The sequence below is a fragment of the Tenebrio molitor genome, chromosome 4 (assembly GCF_963966145.1).
Source record: "Tenebrio molitor chromosome 4, icTenMoli1.1, whole genome shotgun sequence".
Taxonomy (NCBI): Eukaryota; Metazoa; Arthropoda; class Insecta; order Coleoptera; family Tenebrionidae; genus Tenebrio; species Tenebrio molitor.
Window position 1 is genome coordinate 7863852 of NC_091049.1, and position 12197 is coordinate 7876048.

Below are 12197 nucleotides of genomic sequence, written 5' to 3' on the forward strand. Positions count from 1 at the left end.
CATCAGACAAAATACTATAGTAACTCTATAAATACATAATAATAATAATATATATATTTTTTTTTAGACAGAATATAGCCTGAGGGAGTCCGTTTCAGCTCAGGGACGCGAGGATCGCGGGTTCGATTCCGACCCAGGGCGAAATTTAAAAAAAAAAACTATATTCTATCTCGTGATTCGGAAGTCACGTTAACATTGAGTTGGCCATCATGCCCCTCATAGATTTGTAAACCAGTCCTAGACTGTGAAACAAATTTTATAATTTTTACCAAATTTAGTAGACATCACCCTAAATCTGCTATTGAAAGATTTAATTTACCACGCGAAAACGGTGGTAGGGGTTATTCAAATCTAGAAATACTGCAACACAATCAAATTGCTTCACTAAAAAATTATTTCCTCAATAGAGCTCGTGATAACACCTTTTTTAATGCTTTGGTTTCAGCCGATAAAGGTTACACACCTTTAAATTTAAGTGATAAAATAATTTCAGATATTGTTGAGCCAAATATACCTGACACTATAGCAAATATAAAACAGAAGTCTTTACATGGGAGATACTTTAAAGAACTGGAACAACTAGAAATTAATATTCAGGCTTCTCATGCATGGCTTAAGAAATCAAATATTCACCATGAGACGCAGGGTTTTATATTTGCAATACAAGATCGTGTTATAAATACAAGAAATTATAAAAAAACACATATGCGGTTTGCAATTGATAATTGATAAATGTAGGATTTGCGGAACTGAAGGGGAAACAATTGAACACATCATTTCTTCTTGCACCGTTTTGGCTCAAAGCGAATATAAGAAACGTCATGATATATTCGCTAAAATTATACGCATGAATTTAGCTATTAAATTACATTTATTAAAGAATACACAACCACATTATAGTTATAAATCAGAAAGTTGTTTGGAAAATGACAATTACAAATTATATTTTGATCGAACAGTTTTAATTGACATTTATATTAAGCACAACAGACCAGACATTCAGTGCGATTCTGTTTCCAAATAGGTATAATATCGATCGTTACATTGAAAATTGGTTGTTTTAAATATTTTTTTAAAAATTAGAAAATCACTTCCGAATCAAAATTTAAAAAAATCAAGTTAATTTAGCAAATATATACTTGTAGAGGTCATCAACTTGCTTTAAGAAATCAGCAAGCTCTTTAAAAATCATTTTAAAAAATCGATCGTTAAAATAACGATCGCTAAATCATAACAATGTGTAAATGGAATCGCACAGATTATTATTTTAAATAAACAACAAAGGCAAGCATATCTATTAGATATAGGTGTTCCAAATTCACATAATACAGTAGACTCCGGATATAATGAACCCGATTTTAGTGAACTTCCGGCTATAGTGAACGCTACTTTAGGTATCCCAATGTTTTCCCATAAGACTAATACATTTTTTATCCGGTTATAATGAACCCGCTTATAATGAACTTCGGGATAAAGTGAACCGAATTTTATAAACTTAAGGTTTAAAATTTCCGTTTATAGTAAACTTTCCGGGGGTTCCCCGGGTAATTCCCCTACTGTAACGTACGTGCTTATGCGTATCTCATCGCGTGGGCCAGTTTAAAACGCCCAATTTACACAAGAACGAGTTGAACACAACGTTTTTTTGTTCGACGAGACACTTAAAGGCTCAAAATCGCTTAAAATCTTTAAAATTAGCTTTATCAAAATCCGTTCACACAGGAGAAAATTTTCAAATTGTGACAGTGTCGAACAAAAAAATATTTTTTCCAAGCCAGTAGCTCGTGGTGAAAATTTGTACACGCATTTGAAAAATACTCTGTACAGTTGGTTGCAAAAAAACGGGAACTGTCAGAATAAAACTGACACAGATAGGTTAGAATTATGGTCAAAATTCAATAACGTTTTTAAAAATTATTTGATAGATATGGTCAACTAGCCAGTTAATTGACAAATGGACAAAACCAAATTTACATTAGGAAAAAATTCCTTTCCCGTTTTTTTCGTAACCAACTGTACGTTAAACCTATAATCAACATGAGAAATTTTATTTTCGTTTTTAGTGAACCTCGGATATAGTGAACCAATTTTCATGCATTTTTCAAGTTCACCATGTCGGGGCTCCACTGTATGTCAATTCGAATGTAACCTGTTTCCCTTGAAGCATATCCCACGATTTTCCATCTTTATCGACGTAATTCGAAATGAAAACCTAGAACATTCAAAATTAAATCTAATCTAGACTCTTCCATTCGTGCAACTTTGTTTTGTAAATTGTTCTCCATAATTTCACAATAAGTATAAAATTTCAGTTTTCAAAAATTTAGACTTGACAAAACGAAACAAATAACTTACATAGTATTTAAGCTGATTTAGAGTTCCTCTCGGATATATCTTTATCCAGTCACATGTCTTTCCAAGACTAAGCGCAGTCTTGAAGGTCTTCTTTACTACTATAAACGCAGTGTCTTCAATTACCAAAATATCACCCAACTTAAAAATAATAACAATATAAGTAACGAAGATACACAAACATCTCTTTGGAGGAATGTTTGACACGTTTCTCGCAAATTTATAATTTCTCTTTTCTTCTTCGCTCGATGACAATATACATATTCTCGATTTGTACTTACATCAGTATAGTCGGCCTTGTAGGGGTTGAAAAGATCTCTTTTAATCTTGTAATCTTCTTTTCGTGATCCACGAAGCACACAAATCCTCACTAAAATAACAACAATTTTCAATTGGTCACACTTGTGGAAAAACTACTTGTCAGAAGAACTTTCTCGTTCAGCAAGACTCCGCTGCAGAAAATACTCGTGGGTATTCCTGCCACATGCGAATGCCTGTATGCGGCATTTTGCCAAGGATTTTGTTCCTGTACCACACTCCCGTTGGCGATCTTTGTGGCTAAATCTTTCGGCAAAGTGCAACCTTTCCTTGATTTGCTTTAAGTAGGTATTACTTTGTTTCATAATTCTGGTTTTTACTTACTCTGGTGAGCAGCCATCGCAGTTGACATCAGACCTTATATGACAATAATTATCAAATTTAACAACTTTGCTAAAACTTACGACTCGAATCGGAGCATATTCCTTAGGATGAAACTGTCAGAGTAATTGTATACGAAAGTGTAAAGGCTGTATTGCTGACTATTGCATCCTCTGTCTGGTGTGTCGGTGATAGGAGACGAGCTGACAACACCGCCAATGTAGTACCTGTCCTGATATTTAAAAACCAAACCTCCACCACTGTCCCCGAGGCAGACTGAAGTACCTGAAATGTCAACATTTCTTATTGTTGAAGCGCTTCACTGAAGCGTAATTACTGTGGTTCAAGTACCCCGCACATAACTTATCATATGTGACATATCTTGCGAAATCTTCGGGTACTTCCTTTTTACATTTTTTCTTGGGAACAACTGAAACCTCTAACTTTCGAAGGGCCTCTGAAAAGTTTCCTGTTTCTCGAGTATAACCCCAACCACTAACCTACACCGTCAAGATCTAGACAACACCAAAAATGAAATTCTACAGATTTACCACTCCTTTTTTCTTTTCGTCCAAAATTAACCTGTCATAATTTTTCTGCCAGTCTATACATACAGGTTGGACCCAAGCCGTCAGTTTGAAAAATTTCACAGTAGCTATTAGAGCTATGTCGGCTAGGTAATTCTGATCGAAACCTTGATATTGTTCAGGAACAAATATTTCGTGGATCTAAATCGGAAAAGAAAAGTTGTTTGCTGATTCTTGACACCAAACTTACAGAAGAGGTTTGCTTGTGGCTAGAGTCTCGAGAGTCGTCGAAATTTCGGTATTTTTTTCCAACGGCTACGACGTAATCTTCTTTAGGAAGGAGATGTCCTTGGCTGTCCGTTATGCAGTGTGCAGCTGTTGAAAAAAGAGAACAATCAAAATAGGGAAAGGATATTGAATTCGGGAGAAGAATTGAAGGAAAAGAATAAACGTTACAATTATTGAAAGGTCGAGGGAGTGGAGGATGATTGTTTCAGTTTCATGGACTTAGAAAAGGCTTTGGGGTCGGAAATAAAATCAGTGAAAAACACAAAAAGATTTGTTGTTGGAAAATTTTGGATGGAAGAAGGATGCAAATGGTGTTGAAAAAAGAACTGATAGAACTGACAGACCTGTCAAGATCATTCTTGCGTTCAACAAACTTCCCCCGCAGAGCAACTCCTTATCTTTGAGTCGATACAAGGCCACCTGCCATGGAAAATCTTCTAACGTGGCATCTTGTCCGTTAATAATCAATGTAGGATCTCTCAAAGCCGACGTCTTACCACACGCTAAAAGCAACAATAAAATCCCTCCAGATTAGAGTTTTTTCACTAACTTGGAATGCAGCTAGGAGCCTCCTCACTCCATCTCCCATCAAGGCAAATGGCTGGGAGCATGGAACGTCGCGAATTTTCATAGAAAGAGGCACAGCTGAACCGTGCCATGGTACCATGAATGGCGTCAGTACAGTTGACCGCTTCTTTTCCGTTGGTGGTACATTTGACAGTCATGATCGGTGTAGAATATATTGCTGGACACGTTTCTAGAAAAAAAACTTAATCTAGGGGGTAACGATTAAATAAGAAATTGATTACTGAGGCAGCGTCCAATGGTTGGTGTCCATTTTCCACCAAGACACGCTACAATACTGGGACCTGCCAAGATGTGAGTCTCGTTGCAAAATATTCGCAGAATTGTATATTCCAACACCGTTCCGGTGTTCGTTGACTCGTGGTTTTTATTTGCTATTTTCCAAAAACCGAAATCTGGATGTGGTGGTAAAACGCAGTCACTCCTTTCAGATGGTACATTCATATGGAAGTGGTTGTGTGAAGGATTTGATTTTTTATTTACTTGAATATACGAGTATACTTACCGAACATAAATTATTTCTTGTTTTGAAACATCACATATTAGCAACAAAAATAAATGCATTCGTTGTATACTCACCAAGAAGACATAAAAGAAAGATCATTTTCAAACTTGTGCAATACATTTTCGTTGGAAATTACGTCACGCTCTTGCAGTATCTTTATAAAGTGAACACAAAACGACAATAGTTGTTGTTATAGCTAGAGAAGAAACATTTCGCAACTGAGCAAAAAAATGAAGATGGCGTTATCACTGGTTGTGAGGTCAATTTCGCGGTAATTCCAAAACTGATAGCAATTTTTAAATTTAACAGTAATTTTACTCTCAAACGGCAAGATTATCGTCTTCTTCTAAGTTCGACTCTCCTTTATTATTCATTTCGATGTTGTGGTAGTTTTTACGTCAAATTAACAATGATTCGCGTAAAGTATCTCGGCCACATATTTCAAAACGTCAAAAAAATATACTAATTCACAAATCGTGATAACAATCTTTTCTGAGATGCACAGCTAGGTTAAATGAACAACTTTTCTTAGTGACATTTTTTTCAATTTGCTTTTATTATTATGCTGAACTAAACTGACTAAACTCTGTTTCCACTGTTTGAGAGCTACTGTTCGTATTTGTAATTATTAATACCAAGCTAATAAAGATTTGTAAAGGAATATGCGTTAGCTGCCGCCTTTATAATTTAGAAATCCGGTGGATCTCACACAGCAGTTCTTCAAATTGAAAAAATGATTACTAGAAAATTATAACACATACTAATAAATGTTGCTAGAATAAAAGTTTTATTTTGTCTATTTCTTTACACAGGAGAAGTTTGTTACCTTATACCCCAAACACCCTGTATATTTTATTTATATTTATATCAATATTCACTCTATTCTTCTTCTATATTGGCCACTCTTCTCTTAACAATCAATGAAGAATTTTTTGCCGAGCGTATCTTGTCAGATACTAGGTATAAAAAATTCGCTTTTTTTCCAAATTTGAAAGTTTTCGTTTTCGCTCCATGTCTCATTTAGGTAAAGAGTCTTGAGTCTTCGAAAGCACTAGTACAGTTGAATCTTTCTCTGCAGTTGTCAATACATTTGACTCTCTTTAATTTCAGACACCACCACTCTAAGAATCGATGTAGTTGACTATTGATCATCGTCCGAAAAAAGGGTGTGCAGGTAAAAAACAATCACCCTTTAAACAAATTGGCCATTTAGGTGGGTGAACTTCAAAATATTATTTGTGACAATAAGTACCGAACATTGATTGTACAACTAAAAAGAAATACAAGAATTATTTCATTTTTTATACTCACCCAATAAAAAACAAATAAAACAAATGTTATAAATTATCCTGTGTTGTGCATCTCTTAACACACAACTAGTTAGATGAAAGCGACAGTATTTTACAATACAAGTCCAACAGTTTTTTGATTCTGATTCTGCTGCATCAATAAGGCATGAAAGTTAAAGTGGAACTCTGTACGATCTCTTTGCGGAGAAACTGAATGTTTAAGGAGTTTTAATTTTATCTTGGGGGTCATTTTTTATCATCGAAACTGATAACCTATCATTTTAAAATTAGAAAAATTGTTTGTTTTGAATGGCTAATGACCTTATGCAAAGTCTATATGGAAAAAACGTGCAAATGCACAACATAAAATATGTATTGATGGGCTGCACTGAATTCAAATTGAAAATTAGTAGTCGTGGGATTTTTAAAGCATTGATTATGAAAAAGCTGTTGTACGTCGGCAAGATCTCTCAATATCGTTGGAAATGTTTCCGTTTTGCGAACAAAAATTGTCCAATCGTTTTCAGGAAACTATTTAGAAACATTTGCGTACTGCTGTTGCCTGTGACAACGTGATTATATACAAATAATAATATACAGGCTGGAACAAAAGAATCAAATATTGGCTGTAACTTTTTAATTTGACAATTTATGAAAAAATGTTTAATATAAAAGTTGATTGGTGTATAATCCTGCATCATCTGGTCTTTCTACTTTGTTCCTATCTTCTTTTGTTTCGCTGCTATGGCAACCAACTTTGTTTTTTTAAATAGCACCCATACATTTTTTGTGTGATTTTCAAACAAGCGTATCTTTCTGTATTCATAAATACAGTTTTGCCATTATGGGGAAAAAGAATAAAATTTAAAAAAAAGGTGATAAAATTAACTTACTAAGTAATAAAATGCAATATCAAGAATGCCATGGAAATTTGACAATTTTTGTTTAACGTCATGCATGATAATAAACCAAACAATTTTTATATTTATTTGAAACATTATGAAAAAAATGTTTAATATAAAAATTGTTTGGTTTATTATCATGCATGACGTTCAACAAAAATTTCCATGGCATTCTTGATATTGCATTTTATTACTTAGTAATGTAAGACTTGATTTTTGCCCAAGGGCGTTATCCCTCAATATTTGATAATTAATCGATCAGACTCATCGGTACACATTAAATTAGACAATCTCAGCTACAGTCATACGATAATCTACAATCGGACTCACCTCCACCTCATTCAGTCATTCAAAGGGTAAAGCACAGGTCCGGACTCGGGTTTGCTCAATGGGACGGTACAAACATGTAAATGATAAACACCTGACACATCTGTCGCGAATCAAGGTCATACAGTGACTCACCCGGGGGATTCCTCCCCCTAGCCCGATCATGACGAGGGGCTCCAATCACAGGCGTCGTCTTCAGAGCGCTACGTTCCGGGGTTGCGTTGGATGGTCTGGTAGCACCTGTAACAGCCCCGTGTGCAGTTTGGGATGCACGGCCCGCCCGCGATCTCCACAGAAGAAGACCGCCACGGCCAGCGTGTGAGCCTACAACCCACTTCCATACGATACTGTGCTCCCTCAGTACAGGAGAGCCGGGGTTACCTCCCAACCGTTAATCAAGCACGTATGATCTGTTACATTTGGTTGTCACCACTGGCCGTCTCGACAAGACGCTCCCAGTCAACGGCCGTGCCGTGTCATGAGCCAAAGATGCCTCACCCGGACATCCGGTGCTCAGGAATTATACCATGGTATCTGCCAGAGGTTTTAGCGCATTGGTGGTACTGACATCATAGCCCAGGTTGCCCAAACCTGCTATCACCCAGTTACCGACACACCTGGTAACTGTATCACCGCCTAGCACAAGCCTAATTCACTGCACCACTCCCGGGTCACAGACTATTCACCTGCCGTCACTCTCGTACTCGTACCTTGGACAGCCCGTCGGTTCCAGCTGCCAAAGCTACACTGTCCCTGTCTCGCCTGTGGGACTCGTAAAAATCACCCCCGAGTCAAGGACCTTTCAGAACATAATCTATGAGCCACATGTTTGGGTGGAAGAGGTAGTTTTTCTGTTGCGTTTTTAAAAATTCTCTTACAGTAAGTTAATTTTATCACCTAAATAAATAATAAAAAAACAAATAATCAAAATTCTATTTTATTTATACATATTACGTGAAATACATTTTTCATGCTGCCGGCCATTATTATCTACAGTTTTGCATGATTAAAAATCCGCCGGGAACGTTAAATTCCCGGCCTAGTACTTACAAAAGTGTCCTTGGTTAAAAATTTACTAGAGAATGGGCTGACAGCATTGATTCTTAAATGTCAACAAAGTTTGACATAGAAGTTACTTTCGTTGAATTAATTCATAATTTTTTACTTTTTAAAAATGATTTAAATTTGTCGGTATGAAAAATGTTGTGGATTACACGTCCAGAAAATGTTTTGCGAGTCCTCGTGTTTCCGCCTCGGCTTGGCGCCTTGGCTACGCAATGCCACTCACACTCGCAAAATATCATTTTCTGGACTAGTGATCCAAATAACTAAGTATTTAAACAGTGTTATATCGAGCCACCTTTTCTAATATGAAGTTGTCGACATAGGGGTCAACTCGAGTGTAAAGTCCATATTGGCCGATATCACATTTTCCGGGAAAGAAACTCAAAACACCAAAAATGTAATATTTGTTGTTATGTTCTGCCACAAGTCCCGCTCCACGATCGCCCATGCAAATTCCATTATGTCCTACAAAACATACCAACGTGTATTGATTTTTTTTTTATTTAAAAATATTTACTGATGCCAAAAGTAGTACACATCTTGTCGGATGTTAAATACTTTTCGTAACTTTCCGGAACATCCAAAAAACAAATTGTATGATTTATGAAGGCAACTCTGATGGTAGCGAGGGGAGTTGAATAATTTCCATGTTGTGCAGAATCATTCCAACCACTGATCTACAATCAACAAGATTTAAATGAAGAATGGGAGTATGAAGCATAATTCGAAGCTTACGTATCCAAATTGTCTGCTTGGACGCAATACTTTATCTACGTGTGCTTTTGCCCAATCAACAGCGACAGGTTGGACTGTGGGGGAAAGCTTGAAAGCTCTGTCTGTCACGATTACAGCAATATCAGTAAAATGGTTTTGAGTACTGTACTCCGGAGCCACAAATATTTCTTCTATCTGTAAAGAAGACAACAACAATGATGTGTAAATTGGTGGAAAACAAAGAAACTTTTGAAAACTGCGATGTTGTTCCAAATCTTGCTGAAATATTTCCCAACAGCTATTGTGTAATTTTCTTTTGGGTGTAGTTGACCATCAGAATGTGTTACACACTGTGCAGCTAGAAATACTGTTTTTAAGCGAACATTTTACGATTGTGGGAGACTCACCTGTCAGTATGACTCTTTCGCTGAGTAAACTTCCACCACAAATTATAACATCGTTCAGGTAAATGGCCACGTGCCAAGAAAACAGTCCTTGTCTTGTGGAATTTCCACCAATAATTTTGTCTGTGTTTTCACGCGCTCTTTGACCACTCACTAAAAATTGTTTAAGAAATATTTTTTTAAAATCTGTTCATCTGGTTTTTGTTGGACTCACATGCAATACACTTAGGAGCAGGTTCGGACCTGGTACCATCCAAGCAGACAAACGGACGCTGCTCTACACTGTTCTTTTCGTAGTAGGGGGCACAAGTGAACCTCGCGATGGTACCATCGATGGGAATCGAATTTCCAATATGGGTGCTCTTGTGCTCGTAAGTTACCGATCTAGTCGAAGTATTGTTAATAGATGGGCAAGTCTCTGAAAGAATAGGAGCGAGTAGTGCGATCTACCTCTACTAATTCAGATATTACTTGAACATTTTCCCATTTTTTGCATCCAGATGTCATTGTTGCATAGAAGAAACATCTACCCAATCAGTACGTGACCCTTGTCACACTCTAATTTCAAAACAGTGAAATTTCCGACGGAGTCTCCAGGATAAAGAGATTCAGAAGAGTTTCCAACAGGAATCCAACGACCTGAGTCTGGGTAGGCTGGCAAAACGCATCCCTCACTGAACCAAATCGAGTACTCAATGTTATATTTTTAATTCAGTTGGTACTTACTTTGGTGGCATAGGTGGTTCAGCAAATGAAGGTTCAGTAAGTGAAATTTCAGTCGTGTCTGGAAAGGGAGTGGTGAAATATTCAGAATCGTCGTCGTTATCGTATCTGAAATTTTACGGTACTCGCGTTGGTCGGTCATATTGATTGGACTCACGGTTTGAATCGAACCAAATTTCTTAAAATGAAATTGTCAGAATATTTGTAGACTACCGTGTAGAGACCGTATTGTTGACTGTCGCATCCTCCTTCCGCTGTCTTAGCCACAGGAGCTAAACTGACAACGCCGGCAACAAAAAATCTGTTAGAATATTTGAAGACCAAACCTCCTCCGCTGTCTCCGTTGCAAACCGAAGAACCTGCATCCAGTTTCAGGATGAAATAAGTTTTGTGGGAAGTGACTAGTTTAAGTACCATTGTTCAAATAGCCCGCGCACAACTTGTCGTGCGTAAGGTATGCCTTGTAGTCTACCGGCAGTTCTTTTTTGCACGTCTGTTGAGGAACAGAAGGAACACTCAACTGTCGAAGGACGTCGGACGCTTGTCCAGTTTCAACAGTATTGCCCCAGCCAGCCACCTACAGTCTCCATTAGAAGCAATACATTTGATTGGTGGAAAGTCTTACAAATCCTTTTCGTCCTCCTTTGGAATTTAATATCTCACGTCATAGTCCCTGGTCCAGTCGACGCAAACAGGTTGGATTCTAGTAGAAAGCGTGAAAGTTTTCACAGCGACTAGTATCGCTATGTCGGCCAAGTAATTTTGAGTGTCTCCTTCGTACGCGTCAGGAACAAACATTCTGTGTATCTAAATGAAGAATGGGTAGCGTGAAGCAACTCTTTCGTGTTCAACTTACTTGAGACGTTTGAGTGTGAGCTGAGTCGCGAGAGTCTGAGTACTTACGAAAGCGTTTTCCAACTGCCACCACGTAAAATTCTTTGGGAAATAGGTTTCCGTCTTCGTCTGTTATACAATGCGCAGCTAACAAATAAAAAAAATCATCAATAATTTTTAACGTGGAAGTTTGCAAAAAAACAATGACTTGTCGTCTACCAAACGCACAAGATGTTTTACACTTGCAACACATATAAATGAAGGATATTCACCCGTCAAAATAATTCTTTCGTTTAACAAGTTTCCTCCGCAAAGGAACTTCTGATTTCTGGCGTCGTACAAAGCAGCTTGCCAGGGGAAATATCTTTTTCCGGCGACTTTCCCACCTACAATCAACATAGGATCCCTCTTTGGTCGTACCTTGCCGCACACTACAACACATCAAAGAACTACCTCGATCAACCATTTCGGTCAGGTCCAACCTGGAACGCTCTCGCTCCACCTCCCGTCGATGCAAATTGCTTTGGGTCTGGACACTCTCGAGTCTTCGTAGTACGAAGCGCACTTGAACTGTGCTATGGTACCTTCGAGAGGGTCAGTGCAGTTCACCATTTCTTTATCTTTTACTGTACATTTGACTGTCATCATGGCTGTGGAGTGTATCGATTGACACGTTCCTACAAGAGAATTTTAAGTTTCGTTCCTCGAGGCTTTCCCTTAAGACAATTACTCAAGCATTTTCCAATGTTTGGAGTCCACTTTCCGTTGAAACAAGCTACGATTGTGCAACCGTCTAAAACGTAATTGTCGTTGCAATTTATTTTCAGGACTGTACTTTCAGACACCGTCATTCCTTCAGATTTGTTGTTCCATGTTGACCACCATCCAAAATAGGGATGTGGAGGTAAAGGACAATCACCCCTTAAACAACTCAACCAGTCAATCTCTTGGTAACTGATGTATCTCCAAGCTTTGCTCGATTTGACAACCAATTCATTTTAAAAATACGTACCTTACAATGACAACTTCTTGCGAAACTAGAA

The 12197-nt window shown here is 37.6% G+C and overlaps 1 protein-coding gene and 1 pseudogene across 2 annotated transcripts; both read right to left on the minus strand.

Moving 5' to 3' along the window:
- Positions 1 to 852: 852 nt before the first annotated feature.
- Positions 853 to 6402, minus strand: LOC138128504 (modular serine protease-like). 2 transcript variants are annotated; one of them, XM_069044711.1, is made up of 15 exons: positions 6208 to 6402; positions 4971 to 6086; positions 4897 to 4912; positions 4616 to 4815; positions 4357 to 4563; positions 4151 to 4309; positions 3769 to 3893; positions 3543 to 3719; positions 3329 to 3491; positions 3075 to 3276; positions 2995 to 3027; positions 2770 to 2948; positions 2634 to 2722; positions 2356 to 2493; positions 853 to 2212 (listed from the first exon to the last, which is right to left on the minus strand). In XM_069044711.1, the coding sequence occupies exons 2-15, from the start codon at positions 5014 to 5016 to the stop codon at positions 2108 to 2110; spliced, it is 1839 nt and encodes a 612-aa protein (XP_068900812.1). In that variant the 5' UTR covers positions 5017 to 6086; positions 6208 to 6402; the 3' UTR covers positions 853 to 2107. The 2 variants fall into 2 exon arrangements, with proteins under 2 accessions (XP_068900812.1, XP_068900813.1); XM_069044712.1 differs by having other exon boundaries at positions 2770 to 2939; positions 4971 to 6402.
- Positions 6403 to 8335: 1933 nt separating this feature from the next.
- Positions 8336 to 12197, minus strand: part of LOC138128508 (transmembrane protease serine 9-like) — a 35926-nt pseudogene continuing 32064 nt past the window's right edge.